Raw genomic sequence first — 25,563 nt, 5'->3', positions numbered from 1 at the left:
TTACTTTTAAGGAAAAATCAGATAATCCATTTAGGAGAGGAACAGTATAAATGTTATGTATGTGGCAAGGTCTTTTTTTTTTGTTTAACTTTTTAATTTTTTTTATTTTATATCTACTTACTTACAGAGTGGCAAGGTCTTTAATCAGAAGCGACAGCTTGTATGCCATTGTGGATTTCATACTGGAGAAAAAACTTACAAGTGTAATGAGTGTGGCAAGAACTTCAGTCAGAAGGCAAATCTTGTACGCCATCATAGACTTCACCCTGGAGAGAGGACTTACAAGTGTAATGTATGTGGTAAGACCTTCGGTCAGAAGTCATACCTTTTTTACCATTGTAGACATCATACTGGAGAGAAACCTTACAAGTGTAATGAGTGTAGCAAGACCTTCAGTCAGTCATCATCCGTCAGTATTCAGTCCTTTTAAACCATAAGGTAATTCATACTGGAGAGAAACCTTACAAGTGTAATGACTGTGGCAGGTCCTTTGGTTGAAATACAGCCCTTGTAAATCATAAGGCAGTTCACACTGGAGAGAAACCTTACAAGTGTAATGAGTGTGGCAAGGCCTTCAGTCAGATGGTGAGTCTTGTAGGCCATCATAGACTTCATACTGGAGAGACACCCTACACGTGTAATGAATGTGGCAAGACCTTCATTAAAAAGTCATCCCTTACATGCCATCGTAGACTTCATACTGGAGAGAAACCTTACAAGTGTAATGAAAGTGGCAAAGATTTTAATCAAAAATCATACCTTCTACCTCATCGTAGACGTCATACTGGAGAGAAACCTTAGAAATGTGAAGAATGTAACAAAGTTTTCAGAATCAAATCAGACCTTGAAAGACATAGGAGAATTCATACTGGAGAGAACCATACAAATGTAAGGTTTGTGACAAGGCTTTTGGGTGTAATTCAACCCTGGCAGAACATACTAGAATCCACACAGGAGAGAAACCTTACAAGTGTAGTGAGTGTGGCAAAGCCTTTAGGGGACATTCAATACTTCATCACCATAAGTCAATCCATGGTATAGGGAAACTTTTCTAATGTAATGATTGTCATCAAGTCTTCAGTAAGGCTACAACCATTGCAGATCATTAGAAAATCCATAATGAAGAGAGATATTACAAATGCAATAAAGGTGGCAGATTTTTCAGACATCATTCATCCATTGCAGTTCATTGACAAACTTATACTGGAGAGAAACCTTACAAATGTTATGATTGTGGCAAGGTCTTCAGTCAAGCTTCATCGTAGGGAAAACAGGAGGATTCATATAGGAGATAAACCTCACAACTGTTCTGACTGTGGCAAAGCCTTTACGTTCACACCTCATTAGACATCAGAGAGTCCATACTGGGCAGAAATCTTACAAATTTTGTAAGTGTGGCAAGCTCTTCAGTCCAAGGTCATTTCTTGTAGAACATTGGAAAATTCATTTTTGAGATAATTGTTCCAAATGCAATGAGTCTAGCAAACCATCGAGCATTAATTGACATCAGAGTCAATTCAGCACTGACATGAGTTTGAGTTGACTTAACATTCAGTTCAAGCATTAATTGACGTTAAAGAGTTTATGTGAAGAGGATTGGTCTTGGCATGTTTACTCACGCCTGTAATCCCAGCACTTTGGGAGGTCAAGATGGGTAGATGACTTGAGATCAAGAGTTTGAGACCAACGTGGCCAACACACGTAAGCCTCTTTTCCCAGTTTGTCTTTTGTTTGTTTGTTTTTTTAACAAAAATTGATAGGGATGTTTAGGGGTATTGAGTTGAATCTAAATCACATTGGGCTTTATAATCATTTAACAATATTAATTTTTCCAATATATCAATAAGGGTTGTTGTGGGCAGGAGACCCCATAAGTGCCGAGGCAGCAGTCAGAAGCCTCAGTCTGTTTCCATATAAATAATGAAGAAGAAAATAGAGATAACCGTAGTAGTTATTCATAGGTGATCTTAGTTATTCATAGGTAATCATTAAGATATATATAAATATGTATACTCAGCATAATCTTTTACTAATGCCTCTCAGGTCTCGAAGTGTGAACCTAAGGTGACATTGTGAAAGAAGTGACCCTAAGGCAACACGTTTTAAGCGCTCTGTGATGCCCGTGTAAGGGCTGCTGGAGGGCACCTTGGCTATGCGACAGCACCAGGGCTGGGAAAGTGCCTGCTGTTTGGCAAGCTATGGAAGGAGATGTTGGACATGTCTCCTTCCTCCCAGGAGCTAAGAGAAAACTCCACCCCCCAGGTTCTTGCGGTTGGCCTGATGGCTGTCAGGGAGGCCCACAAACATCCAGGGGCTTAACTGTCTCTATGTGATGCTACGCTTCAGTGGTCGTGTTTCATGTCTACTTTCATATTCCACTTCTAGACCTGGTTCCTCCTTTTCTTAGAAGGTAAAATCAGTAAAAGTAACATAAATATTAACGTCTTGACATGTAAGGAAAAGCGCTCACTCATTATGCTCCTTCCCTTGTTTCGGCTTCTTGAGAGTCCTGGGCCCTACCTATATGACATGTGATGTACTTTGACCCTATCACTGACCACCAATGCCTTGCCCTACCTACCCTGCCCTCAGCTTTGTAGTCAATAAAAGTCAGCATGTGCGGACACTCGGGGCCACTGCCCGACTCCGCACTTTGGTTGGCAGTGGACCCCTGGGCCCAAACTCTCTTGATCTCGATCACAGTGTCTTGTGACTATTTCCAGTTTCTCGTCTCCACACCACTAGAGAGGGGCTCATAGGACCCTGTAGGGCTGGACCCTACATCTGGCGCTCCAACGTGGGTTTCTCTCTTGTGTGAAGATACGCCTTGAGTATGGAAGCAGAGGATCTTTCAGTGAGAAATTCCTGAGTACGCGGTTAATCTTGTGGTAAGCTTAGGTGCCTCAGAGGAATCCAGGGTAATCGTGGTACAAGCCAGTACGAAATACTCGGGCTATCTTAATTTTATTAAAATTCTCCTTCAAAAAGGAAGGTCACAGTTTCTTCTGAGAAATGTATTCAGTTGTTGGAGGTTATGGATCAGTTTTGCCCCTGATTCTCCATTGAAGGACCTTGAAACTCAAGGATTGGGGTAAGGTCAGCCACCATCTTAAAGCGACTCAAAAGGAACAGACTGTTTTTCCTGTTGTAATCTGGTCTGTTTGGTCTTCTCTACTGTCCTCAAGTCTCTGCAGACACAGGAAGAGTCCTTGGAGGCCGACTCCTCCTTCCTTTCTTCAGAGGAGGTTGAGGAGGTTCTTGGGTCACTTTCTCCAGAGGACACAGCCGAGATTGAATATGCCATTGCTAATATGGAGGTGGACCCAGAATTCACTTTTGTCTCTCTACCTACTCCTAAGCCTTCTGCACCACCTTTTACTGCATCTGATGACCTCATGCGTGACTTACAGACTATTGATTGGCAAAGCCCGATTGAGCAGTCCATGCAACGGCCGTTGTGGCCAGAAGCTTCTGCTCTCTCAGCCCTGCTGTAGGGCTCTGAACCATCCATCTAATCAGCCCAGTGATGAAGCTCTCAACTCTATCCCTGTTCAGGCTTGCTGTAAGGCCCTCAACTCTGTCCTGTGCATCAGGCTCCTCGGAAGCCTGCTCTGTAGTCCATTGGTCAGCCTGGTGTTCGGGCCCTCGAAAGACCTGCTCTGCGGTAGCCGGTTCACAGCCTGGTCCACAGGCCCTTGAAGGACATGCATCACAGGTAGCCACGGGTCAGCCTGATTTAAAGGCTCTCAACCTTTCCTCTCAGCATTCCAATTTCCTTTTTGTTTCTGGTCCATCCATGATTGTGGTTGTTCCCAAAACATGTCACATCCATAGGTGAGGATGATATGCCACTGATGACAGCTATCACTCAGGCTCATGAATACGCGGATTCTGAGGCATCGCAGTTTTCCATGGTTTTGCAGCCTCCTGTACCTGCTACTCCCGTCCTGGCACCCCCTGGCACTAATCCACCTGTTGTTCTTGCTCTGCAAGCCAATGGCACCTAAGGGTGCACAGCCTGACAGTCAGGCACCAGTGCCTGTTTCTCAGCAGCCCGTGCCCACTGCTACTGGTATTCCTGGTGTACAAGCTGTCGTCCAGTCAGATCCTCTCAATCCAGGACAGCTTCAGGTGCACATGGGCAAATTGGGAAAGCTTTTCTTTAAGATCTTAAGGAAGCAGTCAAACAATATGGAACTAATTCTTTTGTCCACCCCACTTTAAAAGCTTTGGCAGAGGATAAATGTTTGGTGCCATATGATTGGGTATGTCTTGGCAAGGCAGTCTTAACAAAATCTCAACATATGCAGTTTAGAACTTGGTGGGTCGATGCTGTTCAGGAACACATCCATAGAAATCAGGGAGCTAATCCTCCTATTAACATCTCTGCCGATAATCCTTTAGGCATGGGGCAATGGACTGCTATTATAAATCAAACTGTATTAAATGATGAGGTCATTGGTCAGCTTCATAAATGCTGCCTTGATGGATGGGACAAAATTCAGGACAAAGGTGCAAATTGCCCCTGATTTACACCTGTTAGGGACTTAATGAACCATCTCCAGACGTTACTGCCCGTCTTCACGATGCAGCAGAAAAAGCTATTCCTGATAGTCACAAACAACGCCTGGTTGTGGAACTAATGGCTTGTGAACAAACCCAGACTGTCAGGCAGCTGTTCGCCCAATTCAGGGTAAAGTCTTGCCAGGAGGAGATATACTTACTTCCTATATTAAGGCTTTTGATGGTGTTGGCAGCACCATGCATACAGCAATATTATGCCTCAGGCTATGGTGGGTATTAAAATGGGTGGACAGTTCTCTGGTAATTGTTTTCAGTGTGGTCAGTTCAGACATATACAAAAGAATTGTCTTGGCCCTTCTGGCCAACGCTCTGCACACCGCCAGTCTTAAAGACCAGTGCAGCAAAGGGGTAAAAATAAAATTTATGCCCTAAATGCTGTATAGGATACCATTGGGCTAATCTAAGATATTGATGGCAACCATTTACAACAAAACCAGAATCAGGGAAATGGGAAGAGGGGCCATCCCCAGGCTCCACAAAACAATGGGGCGTTCCAGAATGTTCGGCCTTAACCTTCTGGGCTGATGAATGCCTTTCCAGTCAGCAGATTTCCACTGCAACCATTCGTGCCCCAGGAACAAGTGGCACAACCCCAACAAGGATCTCATTACAACACCTGTCCCTGCCGCCTCAGGGAGTGCCTCAGTAGACCTCCGCTGCCCCCGAGACGTTTCCTTATTGCCCGAGGAGCCTCCAATCGCTGTACGGACTGTGTCTTCTGGCCCTTTGCAGTCTGGCTCTGTTCACCTTTTACTCGATCTATCCAGTCTGAATATAAAAGGCATCCAGGTACATACTGGTGTTAAGGACTCTGATTATCCAGGGGAAATTCACTTTGTTATCAGCTCTGCTGTTCTTTGGTGTCCCTCCACGTGGGGAGATTGCATAGCTCAGCTACTCCTCCCTTACCTATGACTTGGCTCCAGCTCTGAGATAAGAATGGGTGGGTTTGGAAGCACAGATAACTGGTAAACCTGCCTACTGGGCGAGTGTTATTTCTGACAATTGTCCTGTCCTGGTTATATTCAGGGCAAAAAGTTTTCTGGAATGATTGATACGGGGGCTGACTGTTCTGTTATTGCCTTGCATGAGTGGCCTCCTCACTGGCCCAAAGGAATTACTTCCGCCGGTTTAGTGGGTGTTGGTCAGGCTACTGAGGTTTACGACAGCTCTCCCATTTTGAATTGTATAGGCCCTGAGGGACAGTCGGATACTGTATCTTTTAATCACTCCCATTCCAGTCAGTCTTTGGGGCTGCGATCTTCTACAACAATGGGGGGCACAAATCTCTTTTACACCTGTTTCCTATAGCCCACAGAGCAGAAACATGATGTCTACTATGGGCTATGTCCAGGGACAGGATTAGGAAAAACAGCGCAGGGAATTGCAGAACCTGTTCAACCTTCTTATAAGTTTGACATTACCAGTCATGGCTATTCTTAGCAGCGGCCACTATCAAGCCTCCAGATCCTATTCTGCTTACCTGGAAAACAGATAAATTGATTTGGGTCCATCGGTGGCTACTGTCTCAACCTAAGCTGGAGGCTCTTTATGTTTTGGTTTCTGAACAGTTAGAAAAGGGACACATTGAGGAATCTTTTTCTCCATGGAATTCACCTGTATTTGTAATTCAGAAAAGATCTGGTAAATGGTGAATGCTAACTGATTTAAGAGCTGTTAATGCAGCTGTTCAACCTATGGGTGCTCTGCAACCTGGCCTGCCAACTCCCACCATGATTCCTGAGTATTGGCCTCTTATTATTGATCGTAAGGACAGGTTTTTTTTTAATATTCCCCTAGCAGCTCAGGACAGGACTTTGAGAAATTTGCCTTTACTGTTCCTGCTCTTGACAGTGTTGGTCCTGCAGCATGATATCAATGGAGAGTTTTCCCACAGGGCATGATTAATAGCCCTACTATTTGCAAGTCATTTGTTGGCTGCGTGTTATACCCTGTTCAGGAACAGTTCCCTCAATGCTATGTTATTCATTACCTGGACAATACCCTTTCTTCTGCTCCAGCATGTTCTGTTTTAATTTACTGTTTCATGGCCATTCAACAGGCTATCACAGAGGCAGGTCTGGTAATTGCCCCTGAGAAAATTCGAACTTTCCCTTTTCAATATTTGGGCATACAATTAGAAGAAAAAGTTATTAGACCTCAAAAGGTTCAGCTTAGAAGAAGCTCCTTTAAAACTAAATGATTTCCAAAAACTTCTTGGGGATATTAATTGGATTCAGCCCTCCTTGGGAATTCCCACCTATGTTATGTCAAACCTCTTTTCGACTTTATGAGGAAATCCTGACTTACGTAGCAAAAGATCTTTAACTCCTGAGACAAGAGTCTGAGCTGCAGCCAATTGAAAACAAAATCCAACAAGCACCGGTTACTCGGTTTAGTCCCCAGTTACACTTCGTGTTATTCTCCCACAGAAATTATTACTCAGAAACAGGGTTTGATTGAACGATGTTTTCTTCCACACAGTTTTCTGAGCATGCTTACTGTTTATTTGGACCAAATTTCTGTTGTGATTGGACAGGCTCACACCTTCTTAGAATTTCTAGCCAGGAGCTTTATAGAATTGTTCCCTTAAATAACAGGTTTGCCAGGCTTTCACTCACTGTGTCACTTGGCAAGTAAATTTTGCTAACTTTCCAGGAGTAATTGACAATCATTACCCTAATGTTAAGCTTTTTCACTTCCTTAAACTAACGTCCTGGATTCTGCCCAACATTACTGCACGAGCTCCACTGCCTGAAGCCATAACTGCGTTTACTGATGCTTCCTCAAACACTCATGCGACGTATACAAGACCACAAGAGTGAGTGGTTCATACTGGTTCTGCCTCAGCCCAGTGTGCTGAGCTTATAGTGGTTATGACTGTAGTTCAAGATTTTCCTGAACCAGTTAATACTGTCTCTGAGTCAGCCTATGTGGTACGTGTTGCCCAGGACACTGAGACTGCTCTGATTAAGTTTTGCCTGATGACGATTTGCTTTCACTTTTTTTAAAAAAACAATTCCAGGCTACGCTTCAAGCATGATCTTCCCCTTTCTATGTTACTCATATTCGTTCTCATTCTCCTTTGCCAGGCCCTCTGTCAGCAGCCAATGCTAGAGCTGATGGATTAGCCGCTTCTGCAATTGACTTTCACGTGGTAACTCATACTAATGCGGCGAGTTTAAAAAACAAATTATCCATTACTTGGAAACAAGCTAAATCTACTGTCCAACAGTGTCCTTCTTGTCAGGTTTTAGTTCGACAGCCACTTTCCTTTGGAGTTAACCCTAGGGGACTTTCTCCTAACACTCTTTGGTAGATAGATGTTACCCATGTTCCCTCCTTTGGTAGACTCTCTTTTGTGCGTGTTATTGTTGATACCTTTTCTCATTTAACGTGGGCTACTTGCCAGACAGGAGAAAGCACCGCCCACCTCAGCCTCCCAAAGTGCTGGGATTACAGGCGTGAGCCACCGCACCCGGCTTTATGTATTAAATCACTTTAATCAATGTTTGTAGATTTCATGGTACAAATTCCTCAGCTTTTTACATTTATTCCTAAATATTTCTTACTTTAGGTTCTCTAACAAATAGAAGTGTTTTTTTTAATTTTCTTTTAAAATTGTTTATTGTTAATGTATGGAAGTCCACCTAGTTTTTTATGGAGATCGCTCCACCAGCGTAGAGACCCCTCCGTGTCTCCGCCATGACGGAGTTAGAGCCCGGACATATTCTCCCCACGCTGAGGGCAGTCGAGCTGAGGAAAAAAGAAGGAAGTGATAGAGGCCTGAGTTTGCAGAAGCCTATTCTTGATCCACTGAGCTAATGGCATGTCTGGGTGAGGCCTGCGTGACTATCTATGAGACTATTGTCTCTTGAAGTTCCCATTCTGGGCTGGTTTTATGACTCTGTCTACCTGCATTCACTAAATCCCGTGATCGCTCACATGTTACTAGAAAAATGCTACCCCTCAAATTATTGCTCACCTTGATGTTATTTACTGTAACTGTAGTCATTGATAAGAGGATAAGAATCTTAATAGGATTAGAATCTTTTGTTTGTTTTGGGTTCAGTGATCTTTAGCTTAACCTGTATGCTACCCCCTCCCATACTTACTTTGTAATTTTCTGTTCCCTCCTGATAAAACTTTTGTAATGGGACCTACGTCAGACACTGTATGAAAAAACATATATAAGCAACTGTGCACAAAGAATAAATCGCTGATCTGAGCATAGCTTTTATCAGACCTCCAGACCCATTTCTTTCTCTCTCTTCTTCCGCGCACTCTCTCTTCCAGGTATTAGGACCCTCTTGCTGGTCAAGAGATCCCTGGCAGACGTGCCGATCTCACGGACCCCAACAGTTTTTGGTGCTGATATTGTATTCTGCAGATTACACTGAATGCGTTTATTAGTTCCAGTAGAATCTTGGTTGACTCTTTGTGATTTTCTACACAGGAGATTATGTCCTTTACAAACACATATGATTGTACTTCTTTCTTTCTGATTTGGATGAGTTTTATTTCTTTGGCTATTTAATTGCTCCGGCTAAGACAGCCAGTGTTTATTGATAGAAGGGGTGAGAGCATTCTTGGACCATGTGAGATCCTGCAGGAAAAGCATTCTGTTTTCTCGGACTGGTTATTTCTGCTGTGGTTGTTTCATGGATGGTCTTTACATTGTTGTGGTAAATTTGTATCTCTATTTATTTTGTTTAGGATTACTATGATGACTGGATGTTGAATTTTGTGAACTGCTTTTTCTCCGTCTATTGAGATGATGTGGTTTTTATCTTTCATTCTGTTAAAGTGACATATCACATTGATTTGCTTGAATATGTGGGCCCATCCTTGCATCCCAGAGATAAGTGACAGTTGAATATCTACAATCCTTTTTATATCCTCTTGAATAGAGTTTTCTAGTACAAGGGATCATCAAGAACATGGAAAAATATGTATTATAAGAAAATTGTGCTTGAATTTCACACTTTAGCAGCGGGGACTGACAATTAGAATGACGTATTGAACTAAGCAAGGTCCTGGGTTGTTTGAGTGGATAACAGAAACTGAAAGTTAACATGCAGGACTGTCTACTACACACAGGAGGCGAAGGACAGTTTCATATTGCATGACGATAAAGTCAGGGCCCGGAGCGGTGGCTCGCACCTGTAATGCTAGCACCGTGTGAGGCCGAGGCGGGTGGATCGCTTGAGGTCAGGAGTTTGAAAACAGCTTGGCCAATATGGTAAAACGCCGTCTCAACTAAAAATAGAAAACAATTAGGCGGGCATGGTAATGTATGCCTGTAATCCCAGATGCTTGGGAGGCTAAGGTAGGAGAACTGCTTGAAATCGAGAGTTGGAGGTTGCTGTGAGCTGAGATGGAGCCACTGCACTAAAGCCTGAATGACCAAGAAAGACTCTGTCTCAAAACAAACAAGCAAACAAAAAAGTTTTTCTGTTAATAATTAGTAAGAATAAGCCACACCAGAGATAAGATCTCTTGGGAGCATTGTCCCCTCTTTTTTTTTTTTTTTTTTTTTGAGACGGAGGCTCACTCCCTTGCCCAGGCGGAAGTACAGAGACACCATCTCAGTGCAATGTAACCTTCACCTCCTGGGTTCAAGCAGTTCTCCTGCCTCAGCCTTCTGAGTATCTGGGGCTACAGTTGCCTGCCACCATGCCCAGCTAATTTTTGTATTTTCAGTAGAGATGGGGTTTCACCTTGTTGATCAGGCTGGTCTTGAACTCCTAACCTCAGGTGATCCACCTGCCTCAGCCTCCCAAAGTGCTGGGATTACAGGTGTGAGCAGTCACTCCTGGCTTATTGTCCCTTGTTGTGGAATGATAAAGTAACCTTCCTTGAAGTGTATCAGTCCGTAACCAATCAAGTCGCCGCAACCTATGCACTGGTCTGTTTTTTTTTTTTTTTTTTTTTTTTGAGACGGAGTTTCGCTCTTGTTACCCAGGCTGGAGTGCAATGGCACGATCTCGGTTCACCGCAACCTCTGCCCCCTGGGTTCAGGCAATTCTCCTGCCTCAGCCTCCTGAGTAGCTGGGATTACAGGCACGTGCCACCATGCCCAGCTAATTTTTTGTATTTTTAGTAGAGACGGGGTTTCACCATGTTGACCAGGATGGTCTCGATCTCTTGACCTCGTGATCCACCCGCCTCGGCCTCCCAAAGTGCTGGGATTACAGGCGTGAGCCACCGCGTCCGGCCCCGTATGCACTGGTCCTAAATGGAAAATGTGGTGATTCTGATAAAGCTCCTCTGTCTTTCCCTATGCCTGTGAAACCTTAACGTCTCTACTTTAGAATGCTGATCTCATTTAATTTGGAGTTGATATTTCTAGGTGGCTATCTTCAAACTTTGTGTTCACATAAACTCTATACTTAATCATATATTCTAAATTTTATTATATACTACTGACATCAGTTTCCGTTGGATTGTAGGAGCCTCACCAGAGACGGTGCCTGTCGTCATGTTGTGAAACTCACACTTGTCAAAAAGACGTGGGTTATGGTTTTTTCCTCTCCCTCGGGATGAAGCTAATCAGCTGACACACATGGTCACCTCCATTACCAAGTGGAGCCAGGATGAACATGTGTGACTAAGGGTGTTGTCACATCCTCTTACCTACCTTGGAAACATGTACTTAATGCATTGTATAGAACAGGGAAGTTTCCTTCTCTCTTGTCAACCTCTTAGCTATTTGCCTATTTCCCATCGTATTCTGGTCTAAGGTTTATTAATAAAGTGGTTTTTATTTCTTTCTCTATATCGTCGTGGAGATGATTTCTTATTTAGGGGAAGATGTTTTTGTTTTCAGTTATATTTTCTCACCTTTAAAAAGTGAAGTAAAGAGTACTTCTTGGGCCAAGCACGGTGGCTCACGCCTGCAATCCCAGTGAGCCCAGATCTTGCCGCTGCACTCCAGCCCGGACAACAGAGAAATATTCTGACTCAAAACAAAACAAAAACAGAAACAAAATAAAAAGGCGCGGTGGCTCACGCTTGTAATCGTAGCACTTTGGAAGGCCGAGGCAGTCGGATCACGAGGTCAGGAGTTCGAGAACAGCCTGGCCAACACAGTGAAACCCTGTCTCTACTACAGATACAAAAATTAGCTGGACGTGGTGGTGGGCGCCTGCAATTCCAGCTACTCCGGAGGCTGAAGCAGGAGAATCGCTTGAACCTGTGAGGCAGAGGTTGCAGTGAGCCAAGATCGCGCCACTGCACTCCCCCTCCCACGCCGGGCGACAGAGCTAGACCCTGTCTCAAAAAACCAAAAATAAAACAAACAAAAAGGAAAGAAAAAAGTAAATTAAAAAAAGAAAATAATAGATGTCTTCCACAAATGTGCTGGGACAACTAACTGCATACCCACATGGAAAAGTATAATGTTGGATCCCTATGTCACATCGTCAATTTTATTTTAAAAGTTACAAGAGAGCGAGAGAGAGAGGCCAGGAAGGGAGTATAGCGGGAGGGGGTGTTACTTTGTCTCCCAGGCTGGCCTGGACCCCCGGGTTCAGCGATCCTCCGGCGGCTGCTTCCTGAGTAGCTGGGACCTCAGTCTCCCGCCCTCATGCCCGCATCCCTGCTGTGTTCAAGCAGCAGGTAGTGACCTCACTCCTCCCTGGCCTGAGCACTCCGTCCCGCCTCCCAGGCGGTGGCGTTCGGGAAGTCTCTGAAGCTGAGCTCGGGGCGGACTCTCTCTCTCGAGTGAATGGAGAGTAGAAAGGGAAAGGATTTCTATTATGTTCTGTGGGCGTCAGCAGCAGGAAAACGTACTTTCCGCCCAGACAGGGCTTTGCATTTCACATTCTGGTTTGCATCCCCGTTCCAGACAATTCCAGGGCTTTTGACTCATGTGTCAGCCTTCCCGGCCGGTCTCGCCTCCAAAAGCCGAGAAACAGAGGCGCTGGGAGCGAGGCTGAGACACAGGTGTCGACCGGCCCCGCCCTCTGCTGGTTCTGAAGGGCAAAGTCTCTCCGCCAAGCGCCCCGCCCCTACCTCGCCCAGGCCCCGCCCACCTCCCTGCGGGCCACGCCCAGGCCTGGCATTTGTCCTGCGCGCGCAGATTTTTTCAAACCCGGAAGCGAATCGCGTGAAATGAGGGACCCTCTGGGACGCGTGAGTTTCGCTCAGTCTTGCATTAAGTCTCCGCTTCCCAGGTCCCCGGCGCTTCTGTACCTGGGACTTGGTGTCCCCACAGAGCTGGAAATTCTCACCTGTCTTCCTTCACCCAGAGCAAATTGAGACGTTTCCATGACAGTCCGGGGGTCGCTTCCTTTTTGGTTTAAAGTCGCCCTCAGGCTTGTCCTGTCCCCGGTTTTTCTGTTATAGGGCACTGTATACACTTCCTATCCTGCTCAAAACCTTTTTCTGACCCCTCCTGCCCCACGCTTATTAAAGTCCTCACCCGACAGGTGGATTCCCACCCTGGGCGCCTCCCACCCTTGCCCTCGTTGGTCCCCTGAGCGCAGCGCTGCGGCTCCAGTCTGGGGCAGGCCGCGTCCTCTGCCTGGTCGTGGGATCCTGCAGACCCCACCCTTGTCCTAAGGCGCCGTCGCCCCCACACCTTCCTCCTCGTGAGGGGCCCTGCTGCTCCCCAGATCTCCCCTCCGCAGTCACTACTTCCCCTTAGCCCGAGTTGGGGAGGTGCCCGGGGCCTGTCCTGTGACACGGGGTGTTCTTACCCGCCCAGCTCCGGCCCCTGTAAAAATGTGCTTCTCCGGATGCAGGCGACTTACTTCAAACCCTCCTGTGATTGTGGGGGCCCACGGGATCAGGAGACAGCAGTAAAGAGGAATGAGAAACACCCATAACAGATGGCAAAGTAGAGAATGGGTGAGGGATTTGCCAAGAGACAGCAAAAGTGGAAAATCAAAAAAAAGGAGGAGAAAAGCAACTGGAGAAATGTAGAGAAAAGCGAGATGCACAGAGAGATGAAGGACAGCAAGGTAGGGATGGGGCAGCAAAGAGGGAGGCTCAGGAGAGTGAGGGAGACGAGGAGGGATTTGGAGCCGGGGCAGACAGAGCAGAGGGTGCTGGTGGCAAGGAGAACAGAGGGAACCACAGCAGGGAGGACACCTGGGGACGTGGGGTGCCAGAGAGTTGGGGACGGGGGTAGAGCAGGGAAGAGAGAATTTAACAGGGAGAGCAGAGGAGGGGCAGAGAGGGGAGGAGAGGCAGAAATATATAGAGATTGAGGACGACTGGGGAGAAGGAGCAATAAGAGGTTAAATAAGATGGGAGGATGGAGCAGAAGAGGCGGAAGAGAAGGAATAGAGGGGAGAAGGGGATAAACAGCAGGAGAGGAGAGGGGTACAAAGTGAGGAGCAGAATCCCAGGGAAAAAGAAACGAAAGGAAGAGCTAGAGAGAGAAGGGGAGAATGAGAGAGATGTGCAGAATTAGGGAAGGAAACACAGTAAGGAAGAAAGAGGGGCTGGGCGCAGTGGCTCCTGCTTGTAATCCTCGCACTTTAGGAGACTGAGGCAAGGGGATATACTTCAGTCCAGGAGTTCGAGACCAGCCTGGGCAACATAGTGGGACCCCATCTCTGAAAAAAAAAATTAACCTTGTGTGATGGTGGGCACTTGTAATCCCAGCTACTCTGCAGTCCCAGGTAGGAGAATTAGTTGAGCTCAGGAGGTCCAGGCTGCAGTGAGCCAAGATCATGCATCCACAGAGTGAAATCCAGTCTCTCAGAAGGAAAAAAGGATGGGGGCGTTTGAGTACAGATGAGTGGGTGAGTTCATTGGATTTGTTTAGTTGTGACATGTTGACTTCTGTGTATATAATCTACTTAAATAAGTTTTAAGTTATTAAAAGTTATTATTTTAGTTTTAGGAGATTGAGAATTTTAAGATTCCTATTTATAAGACACGTACCTTTTATAAATCTTGGCATCAGAGGTTAGCTTCCACTTGGAATCCCTATTCAGCCAGAGGGCAGTGTCTTATGCAGTTGAGAGTCACTCTCTTCCCTTTTCCCAGAGTGGGATAGGAAGTGGGGCAGTGAAGTGGGAAAAGAATTACTTTCTGTTATTACATAATACTTTTAATTAATTAATTAATTAATTATTATGTTGAGACACAGTCTGCTTCTAACTCCCAGGCTGGGCGTCATCTCTTCTAACTGCAGTCTCGACCTCCTAGGCTCAAGCCATCCTCCTACCTCAGCCTCCTGAGTAGCTGGGACCACTGGGTGAGCCACCAAGCCCAGCTAGTTTTTGTATTTTTTTTTTATTTATTTAGAAACAAGGTTTCACTATGTTTCCCAGGCTGGTCTCAAACTCCTAGGGTCAAAGGATCCTCCTATGTTTTTGTTTGTTTGTTTGTTTGTTTGTTGAGACGGAGTTTTGCTCTTGTTGCCCAGGCTGGAGTGCAATGTCTCGATCTCAGCTCACTGCAACCTCAACCTCCTGGGTTCAAGCGATTCTTCTGCCTCAGCCTCCCAAGAGGCTGTGATTACAGGGGCCCACCACCACAACCGGTTAATTTTGTAGTTTTAGTAGAGATAGTGTTTCTCCATGTTGGTGAGTCTGGTCTCAAAACCCCAACCTCAGATAATCCACTCACCTCGGCATCCCAAAGTGCTGGGACTATAGGCGTGAGCCATTGCACCCAGCCGGCGGTATCCTCTCATTTTTTCCTCCCAAAATACTGTGATTACAAGGATGAGCCACCCTGCCTGGCCAACATAGTACTTTTTTTTGTTTGTGTGTTTGTTTGAGGCGGAGTTTCGCTCTTGTTGACTAGAGTGGAGTGCAGTGATGTGATCTTGGCTAATCATAACCTCTGCCTCCTGGGTTCAAGCGATTCTCTTCCCTCAGCCTCCTGAGTAGCTGGGATTATAGACAAGCGATACCACACCTAGCTTTCTTTTTATTAGAAGGCTGAGGCAGGAGAATCACTTGAACCCAGGAGGCAGAGTTTGCAATGAGCCGAGATTGCACCATTGCACTCCAGCCTGGGCAACAAGAGTAAAACTAACCTCAAAAAAAGAGTGGGGCAGGAGAGGAGAGGGGCATAAAATAAGCAGAAACTCAGCGGGAAATGCAGAAGGAAACAGCTGGAGAGAGAAGGTGAGAAAGAGCTGGGTGCAGAATGAGGAAGGTGAACAGTAGTGAAAACCAGGGGGGACCCTGCCTGCAGATGAGCACTGAGATCACTGGACGTGATCATTAAGTTATGACATGTTGCTTTCTCTATAACGTAATAAATTTAATTTTGTTTAAAGTTACCGATGAGAATGAGAGCTGCCAAACTCCTAAGTGTGGCGCATTTTATAATCATGGCGTCGGAGGCTAGCTTCTCTTTGAAACCCCTGTTCAGCCGGAGGACAGTGACATGACATTAATCGTGTTTCACCCTCTTCCCTTTCCATGCGTGGGGTGGGGAGTGGGGCAGTGAAGTAGAGGAAGAAGTGACCGAGTCTCTGTTTCTACATGGAACCTAATAAAAAAGAATGTTAGATGTGCTTTTGGGTCGGGCGCGGTGGCTGCCACCTGTAATCCCAGCACTTTGGGAGGCCAAGGTGGGCGGATCACCTGAGGTATAGAGTTCAAGAACAGCCTAACCAACATGGAGAAACCTTCTCTTTACTAAAATTACAAAAATTTAGCCTGGCATGGTGGTGAATACCTGTAATTCCAGCTACTCAGGAGGCTGAGGCATGAGAATCACTTGCCAGGAGGCAGAGGTTGTTGTAGGCCGAGATCGCATCATTGCACTCCAGCCCGGCAATAAAAGTAAAACTCCATCTCAAAAACGAACAAAAAAAGACTTTTGTTCTCATTTTGTAATGAGTTTCCTTTTTTCTACTTCCCATTTCATTGGTTGTTTTTTATTTTTTAATTTTGTTTTTTTCGTCTTTTTTTTTTTTATTTTCTTTTTCTTTCTTTTTTTTTTTTTTTTCAAGACGGAGTTTTGCTCTTCTTGCCCAGACTGGAGTGCAGTGGTGAAATCTCGGCTCACCACAACATCCACCCCAGGGGTTCAAACGATTCTCCTGCCTCAGCTCTTGAGTACCTGGGATTACAGGTGTGCACCACCATGCCCGGCTAGTTTTGTATTTTCAGTAGAGACTGGGTTTCTCAATCCTGGACTCCTGACCTCAGGTGATCTGCCTGCCTCAGCCTCCCAAAGTGTTGGGATTACTGGCGTAAGCCACTGCGCCTGGCCTCTAACTTTTATTTTTATTTTTTTGAGACACGGTTACTGTTGCCCAGGCGGGAGTGCAGTGGCAGGATCACAGCTCACTGCAGCTGCAATCTCATGGGCTCAAGTGATTTTCCCACCTCAGCCTCCCCGTCCGCAGTAGCTGGGACCACAGGCACGCCCCACTAGGCCTGGCTGTTTGTTTATTTATTTATGTATAAATAAATAATATAAATAAATAAATAGATATATCCTTTTTTTTTTTTTTTTGAGACTCTGTCACCCAGACTGGAGTGCAGTTGCACAATCTTGCCTCATTGCAACCTCCGCCTCCGGTGTGCAAGTGATTCTCCTTCCTCAGCCTTCTGAGTAGCTGGGACTACAGGCTTGCACCACCATACTCAGCTAATTTTTGAATTTTTTTTTCTTTTTTTTTTTTTATTTAATTTTATTTTTTTAAAGATGGGGTTTCACCATGATGGCCAGGCTGGTCTTGGACTCCTGACCTCAGGTGATCCACCCACCTCGGCCTCCTAAAGTGCTAGGATTACAGGCATGAGCCACTGCGCCTGCCTAATTTTTGAATTTTTTGTAGATATGGGGTTTCTCCATGGTGGTGAGGCTGGTCTTGAACTCCTGACCTCAAGCGATCTGCCCACCTTGGCCTCCCAGTGTGCTGGGATTACAGGCATGAGCCATCTCACCCGGCCAGGTGTTTGTATTTTTAGTAGAGACTTAGTTTCACCATGTTGGTCAGGCTGGTCTCAATCTCTTGACCCCAAGTGATCTGCCTGCCTGGGTCTCCCAAAATGTTGGGATTACAGGTGTGAGCCACTGTGCTGTGTCCTCAATTTGAATTTCTGATTAGCCTTTCCAAAGACAGCAGTCAGATCTACGTCTATGTCAGGGAGCAGAGGGGTGACTTTGAATAGAAGGGGATTCTGGTTTCCTAAGCAGATCCCAGCTTGGCTTTTCCCTTTTGCTTAGTGATTTTGGGGCCCCAAGTTCTATTTTCCTTTCACGCAGCCCAACCTTCACCCCGCCTCTAGTCCACGTTGCCTGTTCTTGAGATGAGTTTTGTGGCTTTGCCATCCACTGTCTGGGCCCTGGTGAGAAGGAGGGTCAAAGGGCAGAGCAGAGCCAGAACGCGTGGCTGTGCTGGGCTCGCCCCTGAGTGGGGCTCAGCCCTGGCTTCACATTACAGTGCAGAGGCATTTTGCAAATAGAACATTCTTCTGCTTTACCAGAGATTCTTATTCTGTTGGGATGGAACCCACCCTCAGTAATACCGACAGTGTCCCAGGTGATAGTGATCTGTGTGCAGCACTGAGCGTCAAGGCTCTGAGTCCTCCGTTTCTGAGGGCTGAGCTGAGCCTGTGATCCACAGAGAGGGGAGGGGCTGTGCTCTGCATGGGGTTTGGTCAGGGCTGGGTCTGGGCCCTGAAGGGGAGCTCAGTCCAGCCCAGCTCCCCACTGCTGCCTGGTGTGTGGGGCTTCTCCAGGAGGGCAGTGAGATCTGAAGACCAGGGTGAAACATACACTTGTAGGTGTTCCTGTGGGACTTTCTTTTTTTTTGAACTTTATTTTATTTATTTACTTATTTATTTTTACATGAAGGCAATTTATTAACAGAAAATATGTTGAGGAGTCTTGTTCACAGACGGTGACCACGGCGACCCCCGCTCCTGCACTTGCTGTCAGAGGGGATGGGGGTGACGTCCTCAATCTGCCCCATCTTCATACCCGAGCGGGAAGGGGCTCTGAGCGCCGACTGGACTCCGGGTCCAGGGGTCTTGGTTCTACTTCCTCCTGTGGCCCGGAGTTTGATGTGTAGGGCAGTGACATCCAGCTCCTTGCACCTCTGGACCACATCCTGGGCAGCCCACATAGCAGCATATGGCGAGGATTCATCTCGGCCTGCCTTCACCTTCATCCCACCAGTCACACGGCAGATGGCTTCTTTGCCGGAAAGATCAGTGACACGGACAAACGTGTCAATGACGGATGCAAAGATATGGCAGACACCAAATGCATTCTCTCCTTCAGCCACCTGAGGTCCAAGGCTGACGACGTGTTCTTCCTTCTTTTCCTTCCCCTTTAAAGGTGCCAATTCTGCATGTAGGCTTCTATTTTCTATTTCTATTTTTATTTTTTGAGACAGAATCTTACTCTGTCGCCCAGGCTGGAGTGCAGTGGTGCAATCTTGGCTCACTGCAGCCTCCACCTCCCAGGTTCAAGCAATTCTCTGCCTCAGCCTCCTGAGTAGCTGCGATTACAGGCACCCACCACCATGCCTAGCTAATTTTTTTTTGTATTTTTAGTAGAGACAGGGTTTTACCATCTTGGCCAGGCTGGTCTTGAACTCCTGACATTGTGATCCACCCACCTCCACCTCCCAAAATGCTGGGATTACAGGTGTGAGCCACCACATCTGGCCAGGGACTTTCTTCGCTCTGCATGATCTCTGGTGCGGTGGGCAGCAGAGGCCCGCCTTTCTACAGGGTGAGGTCTCTCCCATGTATGTGTTTTTATCACAGGAAGGGAGTGAGTCGTTTCTAACATTAAGTCTTAAATTCTTTTCACATACAGGATTGATTTCTAAAGACTCAGGTGAGGAAGCAGCTCAGAAGAGGCAAGAAAAGGAGCCAGGCATGGCTCTTCCTCAGGTAAAGTGACACTCCTCGGTGGATTCATCTGTCTCTTTCCTCTCTGAAATGCCAGGTATTGTAGTAGCCAGTCTGTTCTGGGTCTGAAGCGTCCTGCCTGACACGTTGGCTCGCACTCACCCATGCCTTCCCTCAGTTCCTGTCATCTGCTCTGAGATTCCATCTCCTGTGACCCAGTGACATGAACCTGGGAAGAGGCTCCACTGGGCATGGTGATGGGAAGGGCTGACACCCAGACCTGGATGGACACAGGGTGTGGGCCTTGTGGTGTCAGTGCTGCTGGGCAGCCTGGATGGTTCAGGGGCCACATTTGGATGTAAGACCTTTGTGACCAGATCAGAGAAACCACGTATGAAACACATAGGTTAATGTGCACAGATGTCTGGTGAATTCTGGAAAACGAGACCAGTAAGGGGAGATACTTTGTATCTGATTTGGTAATGCAGTGCAAGCCACACTAGTAGATCAACATGTCTCTGACTGCAAACTTTTTTTCTTAAGAGACATGTTGTTGGTCTGGGTGCAGCTCGTGCCTATAGTTCCAGCACATTGGGAGGCCGAGGCAGATGGATCACTAAAGGTCAGGAGTTCGAAAGCAGCCTTGTCAACGTGCTGAAACCTCGTCTCTACTAAAAATTCAAAAATTAGCTGGGTATGGTGTCACATGGTGGTAATCTCAGCTACTCAGGAGGCTGACACAGGAGAATCATTTGAACCCAGAAGGTCGAGGTTGCAATAAGCCGAGATTGTGCCACTGCACTCCAGCCTGGGTGACAGACAGAGACTCTGTATTTTTTTTTTTTTTTTTTTGAGACGGAGTTTTGCTCTTGTTACCCAGGCTGGAGTGCAATGGCGCGATCTCGGCTCACCGCAACCTCCGCCTCCTGGGTTCAGGCAATTCTCCTGCCTCAGCCTCCCGAGTAGCTGGGATTATAGGCACACGCCACTATGCCCAGCCAATTTTTTGTATTTTTAGTAGAGACGGGGTTTCACCATGTTGACCAGGATGGTCTCGATCTCTTGACCTCGTGATCCACCCTCCTCGGCCTCCCAAAGTGCTGGGATTACAGGCGTGAGGCACCGCACCCGGCCTGAGACTCTGTCTTAATAAAAAAAAAAAAAAAAAAGGTTCAGCAGGATGGCTGATGCCTGTAATCCAAGCACTTTGGGAGGTCAAGGCAGGCAAATCATGACGTCAGGAGTTCCAGATCATCCTGGCTAAAATGGTGAAACGCCGTCTCTACTAAAAATAAAAAAAAATTAGCTGGGCATGGTGGCACACGTCTGTAATCCCAGGAGCTCAGGAGGCTGAGGCAGGACAATCACTTGAACCCAGGAGGCGGAGGTTGCAGAGAGCCCAGATCGTACCATTGCACTCCAGCCTGTGCAACACAGCTAGACTCTCCATCTCAAAAAAAAAAGAGAGAGAGAGAAAAACGGTGTTGCCCTGTGACCCAGGACTGGAGTACAATGGCACAATTCTAGTTTACAGAAGCCTTGAACTCCTGGGCTCAAGTCATCCACACTTTACCCTCCCAAAGAGCTAGAATGATAGGTATGTGTTGAAACATGGAGCAGCTAATTTTTTCTTTCTTTATTTTTTTAGACAAGAGTCTTGCTCTGTCACCCAGGCTGGAGTGCAATGGTGTGATGTCAGCTCACTGCAACCTCTGCCTCCTGGGTTCAAGCGATTCTTCTGCCTCAGCCTTCCAAGTAGCAGGGATTACAGGTGCCTGCCACCACAGCCCACTAATTTTTGTATTTTTAGTAGAGACAGGGTTTCACCATGTTGGCAAGGCTGGTCTCAATGTTCTGACCTTATGATCTGCCCGCTTCTGCCTCCGAAAGTGCTGGGATTACAGGCAGGAGCCACCGTGCCAGGCTGGTCTCAAACTCTTGATCTCAAGTGATCTGCACGCCTTGGCCTCCCAAAGAGTTGGGATTATAGGCGCGAGCCACCCCGCCTGGCCTTGTGTTTCCTTTTTGTTTGTGTATTTTTTATATTGTCCATAAAACCAGGACTTCTACACTGACTTTGGGGATCTTAAAATCTTTCGTGGGAAAGTACAATAAAATGCAGCAATAGAGAAGAAATGTTCAAAAATACCTTAAGGTGGGTTTGTCAGAACAGTCTGTGATGAAGTGGATGCTTAGTTTCTCTTTTCTCATTTCATGTGAAGGTGGCAACTCACTCCTCCATGTTTTGTTGAAATGTGTTTTCCATTTTAGGGACACTTGACTTTCAAGGATGTGGCTGTAGAATTCTCATTGGAGGAGTGGAAATGCCTGACCCCTGCGCAGAGGGCTTTATACAGGGAAGTGATGTTGGAGAACTACAGGAACCTGGAGTCTGTGGGTGAGGAAAACGTCCCTCCAGACATGAGGAATCTGCCCTTGTCTATCTTGGCTCTTCCTGGTTTTATATTTCTTTTTGTGATTTTGCCCCATACATTATGCTTTTTTGTTTGTTTGTTTTTGAGACAGAGTGTCACTCTTGTCCAGGCTGGAGTGCAGTGGTGGGATCTCGCCTCACCACAACCTTTGCCTCCCAGGTTCAAGCTGTTCTCCTGCCTCAGCCTCCCAAGTAGCTGGGATTACAAGCCTGTGCCGCCATGCCCAACTAATTTTGTATTTTCTTTTTTTTTTTTTTTTTTTTGAGACGGAGTTTCGCTCTTGTTACCCTGGCTGGAGTGCAATGGCGCGATCTCGGCTCACCGCAACCTCCGCCTCCTGGGTTCAGGCAATTCTCCTGCCTCAGCCTCCTGAGTAGCTGGGATTACGGGCACGTGCCACCATGCCCAGCTAATTTTTTTTTGTATTAGTAGAGACAGGGTTTCACCATGTTGACCAGGATGGTCTCAATCTCTTGACCTCATGATCCACCCGCCTCGGCCTCCCAAAGTGCTGGGATTACAGGCTTGAGCCAGTGCGCCCGGCCTTAATTTTGTATTTTCAGTAGAGACGAGATTTCTCCATGTTTGTCAGGATGGTCTCGAACTCCTGACCTCAGTTGATCCACCTGCCTTGACCTCTGAAAGTGCTGGGATTACAGGTGTGAACCACTATGCCAGGCTTAAATTTTGTACTTTCAATAGAGATGGGGTTTTGCTTTGTTAGCCAGGCTGGTCTTGAATTCCTGACATCGTGATCTACCTGCCTCAGCCTCCCAAAGTGCTGGAATAACAGGCATGAGCCACTGCGCCTGGCCAACTAATTTTTATGATTTTACATATGGCTTTTTGGTATGTGATCTGCAATATATCTGACACACTTCTCTCTGTAATGTCACAAAGTGCCTCAAGGCACCGGGGGTCATGCCTGTAATCCCAAGACTTTGGAAGGCCGAGGCAGGTGGATCACCTGAGGTCAGGAGTTTGAGACCAGCCTGGCCAACATGGTGAAACCTTATCTCTACTAAAAATACAAAAATTAGCTGGGCATGGTGATGCATCCCTGTAATCTCAGCTACTAAGGAGGCTGAGGCAGAAGAATTGCTTGAACCCAGGGGGCAGAGGTTGCAGTGAGCAGAGGTCTCATCATTGCACTCCAGCCTGGGTGACGGAACGAGACATTGTTTCAAAAAAATAAAAATATCTAAAAGAATTTTTTTTTTAAAGTCACAAAGTACCTGTTCTCCCTGGATATATGTAATTTTATGACATATTTTTAGAAAAATATTGTATTAATATTTTCTTTTTTTTCTTGAGATGGAGTCGTGGTCAGGCGTGGTGGGTCATTCCTGTAATCCCAACACTTTGGGAGGCCAAGGCGGGGGAGATCATGAGGTCAGGATTTCGAGACCAGCCTGGCGAAGATGGTGAAACCTTGTCTCTACTAAAGATACAAAAATTAAAAACAACAACAACAACAACAATATAAAAATTAGCCAGGTGCTGTGGCGGGCATTTGTAATTCCAGCTATTTGGGAGGATGAAGCAGGAGAATCTCTTGACACTGGGAGATGGAGTTTGCAGTGAGCCAAGATCGTGCCATTGCACTCCAGCCTGGGCAAGAGACTGAGACTCTGTCTCAAAAAAAATAGAGATGGAGTCTCACTTTGTCACCCACGATGAAGTGCAGTGGTGCAATCTCGATTTACTGAAACCTCTGACTTCCAGGTTGAGGTGATTCTTGTGCATCAGCCTCTCGAGTAGCTGGGACTACAGGCATGGGCTACCAGGCCTGGCAAATTTTTGTAATCATTTCATATCTTCTCAGGGCTATGATTGTTTCACAGTAGAAAATTTCCATTGATTTTGGTTATGCTTACATGAGCTTGTTGTGGATTCTTTATCAATACAGTATACTATATGGTTCTTGAGCATTTATTTGTATACAGTAAATATGCTGTAAATATGAAAAATATAAATTTTTCAATTTATTGAGGTGACAGTGATATGTTTTTTGCCAGTTGTCATACACTTTAGGGTCATAGTGGAAAAATGCTTCTTCCTTGAGGCTTACAGATGTTTGTGCCCTGTCACTGTGTGGTCATGATACTGGAATAGGCTTCTGTGGAAATGACTTGAAGTACATGTCATCGACCTTTATTTATTAAAGAATCTCACTCCTTTTGTGTTCCTAAACTTTGAAGATCATGTTTGGGAAACTTTTCTGTGTAATATTTACACATTTCAATATTATTTACCATCTGTACTCAATTGCAAACCTGTTGGTGTTTCTATTTTGTAGATATCTCTTCCAAATGCATGATGAAGAAGAAGTTCTCAACAGCACAGGGCAATACAGAAATGTTCCACACAGGGACATTGGAAACGCATGCAAGTCATCACATTGGAGACTTTTGCTTCCAGGAAATTGAGGAAGATATTCATGACTTTGAGTTTCAGAGGGAAGAAGAGGAAAGAAATAGCCAAGAAACTCCTATGACAAAAATGAAAAAGTTGACTAGTAGTTCAGAGCGATCCGATCAAAGGCATGCTGGAAACAAGCCTATTGAAGATGAGCTTGGATTAAGCTTTCATTCACATCTGCCTGAACTGCACATATTTGAGACTGAAGGGAAAATTGGTAATCAAGTAGAGAAATCTACCAATGATGCTTCCTCAGTTTCAACATCCCAAAGGATTTCTTGTAGGCCCCAAAGCCATATTTCTATTAACTATGAAAATAATTTCCTCCATTCTTCATTACTTACACATCGACAGGACGTACGCATGACGGAAAAATTTTTCCAATATAGTGAGAGTGGCAAAGCATTTCATTGTAGCTCACTCTTAAGGGAACATCAGATAATCCATTTAGGAGAGAAACAGTATGAATGTGATATATGTGGAAAAGTCTTCAATCAGAAGCGACACCTTGAATGCCATCGTAGATGTCACACTGGTGAGAAACCTTACAAGTGTAATGAGTGTGGCATGAACTTCGGTCGGCCGTCAATCCTTACACATCATTGTAGACTTCATACTGTAGAGAAACATTCCAAGTGTAATGGGTGTGACAAGACCTTTGGTCGAAATTCAGCCCTTGTAATTCATAAGGCAATTCATACCGGAATGAAATCTTACAAGTGTAATGAATGTGGCAAGGTTTTTAATCAACCATCAAACCTTGCAAGTCATCATAGACTTCATACCGGAGAGAAACCTTACAAATGTGAAGAATGTAAGAAAGCTTTTACTCGGAAATCAGACCTTAAAAGACATAGGAAAATTCATGGAGAGAAACCATACAAATGTGAGGTCTGTGACAAGGCTTTCAGTCGTCATTCACACCTGTCACAACATACTAGAACTCACACTAGAGAGAAACCTTACAGGTGTAATGAATGTGGCAAGTTTTTTAATCAACAAGCAAACCTTTCAAGTCATCATAGAGTTCATACTGGAGAGAAACCTTACAAATGTGAAGAATGTGACAAAGTTTTCAGATGGAAATCAGACCTTGGAAGACATAAAAGAATTCATACTGGAGAGTCACCATACAAATGTAAGGTTTGTGACAAGGCTTTCAGGCGTGGTTCACACCTGACACAACATACTAGAATTCACACTGGGGAGAAACCTTACAAATGTAATGAATGTGGCAAAACCTTCAGTCAGAAGTCGTCGCTTGTATTCCATCGTATACTTCATACTGGAAAGAAACCTTAGAAGGGTATACTGCCGTAGTCATGTAAAAA

General features: G+C 45.6%; 2 protein-coding genes and 1 pseudogene across 4 annotated transcripts; 2 read left to right on the top strand and 1 right to left on the bottom strand.

The window, feature by feature from the left end:
• The first annotated feature begins 290 nt into the window (after positions 1-290).
• LOC105724307 (putative zinc finger protein 137) lies at positions 291-11,362 on the top strand (annotated as a pseudogene).
• Positions 1,243-25,563, top strand: LOC105723979 (zinc finger protein 888-like). 3 transcript variants are annotated; one of them, XM_064380943.1, is made up of 4 exons: positions 1,243-1,388; positions 19,342-19,418; positions 21,648-21,774; positions 24,111-25,563. In XM_064380943.1, exons 2-4 carry the CDS (start codon positions 19,404-19,406, stop codon positions 25,532-25,534), a joined length of 1,566 nt encoding a protein of 521 aa, XP_064237013.1. In that variant the 5' UTR covers positions 1,243-1,388; positions 19,342-19,403; the 3' UTR covers positions 25,535-25,563. The 3 variants fall into 3 exon arrangements, with proteins under 3 accessions (XP_064237013.1, XP_064237012.1, XP_064237014.1); XM_064380942.1 differs by lacking the exon at positions 1,243-1,388 and adding an exon at positions 13,353-13,426; XM_064380944.1 differs by lacking the exon at positions 1,243-1,388 and adding an exon at positions 13,448-13,550.
• Positions 18,407-19,211, bottom strand: LOC105724309 (small ribosomal subunit protein uS11-like). The gene is made up of 2 exons (XM_064380744.1): positions 19,139-19,211; positions 18,407-18,891 (listed from the first exon to the last, which is right to left on the bottom strand). Exons 1-2 carry the CDS (start codon positions 19,209-19,211, stop codon positions 18,407-18,409), a joined length of 558 nt encoding a protein of 185 aa, XP_064236814.1.

The sequence above is a fragment of the Aotus nancymaae genome, unplaced genomic scaffold (assembly GCF_030222135.1).
Source record: "Aotus nancymaae isolate 86718 unplaced genomic scaffold, 86718_ANA_hifiasm-v0.15.2.pri h1tg000028l, whole genome shotgun sequence".
NCBI lineage: Eukaryota > Metazoa > Chordata > Mammalia > Primates > Aotidae > Aotus > Aotus nancymaae.
The sequence above is the reverse complement of the archived record's forward strand: the minus strand, read 5'-3'. Positions and strand labels throughout refer to the sequence as shown.

Coding starts and splice junctions, on each gene's coding strand:
- LOC105723979 (XM_064380942.1), top strand. CDS start 13,399: ATGAGAAACACCCATAACAGATGGCAAA. Junction 13,427..19,341: donor CACCCATAACAGATGGCAAA/GTAGAGAATGGG, acceptor TTTCACATACAG/GATTGATTTCTAAAGACTCA. Junction 21,775..24,110: donor CAGGAACCTGGAGTCTGTGG/GTGAGGAAAACG, acceptor TCTATTTTGTAG/ATATCTCTTCCAAATGCATG.
- LOC105724309 (XM_064380744.1), bottom strand. CDS start 19,211: ATGCAGAGCGAAGAAAGTCCCTGGCCAGATGTGGTGGCTCACACCTGT. Junction 18,892..19,138: donor CAGCATTTTGGGAGGTGGAG/GTGGGTGGATCA, acceptor AAATAAAAATAG/AAATAGAAAATAGAAGCCTA.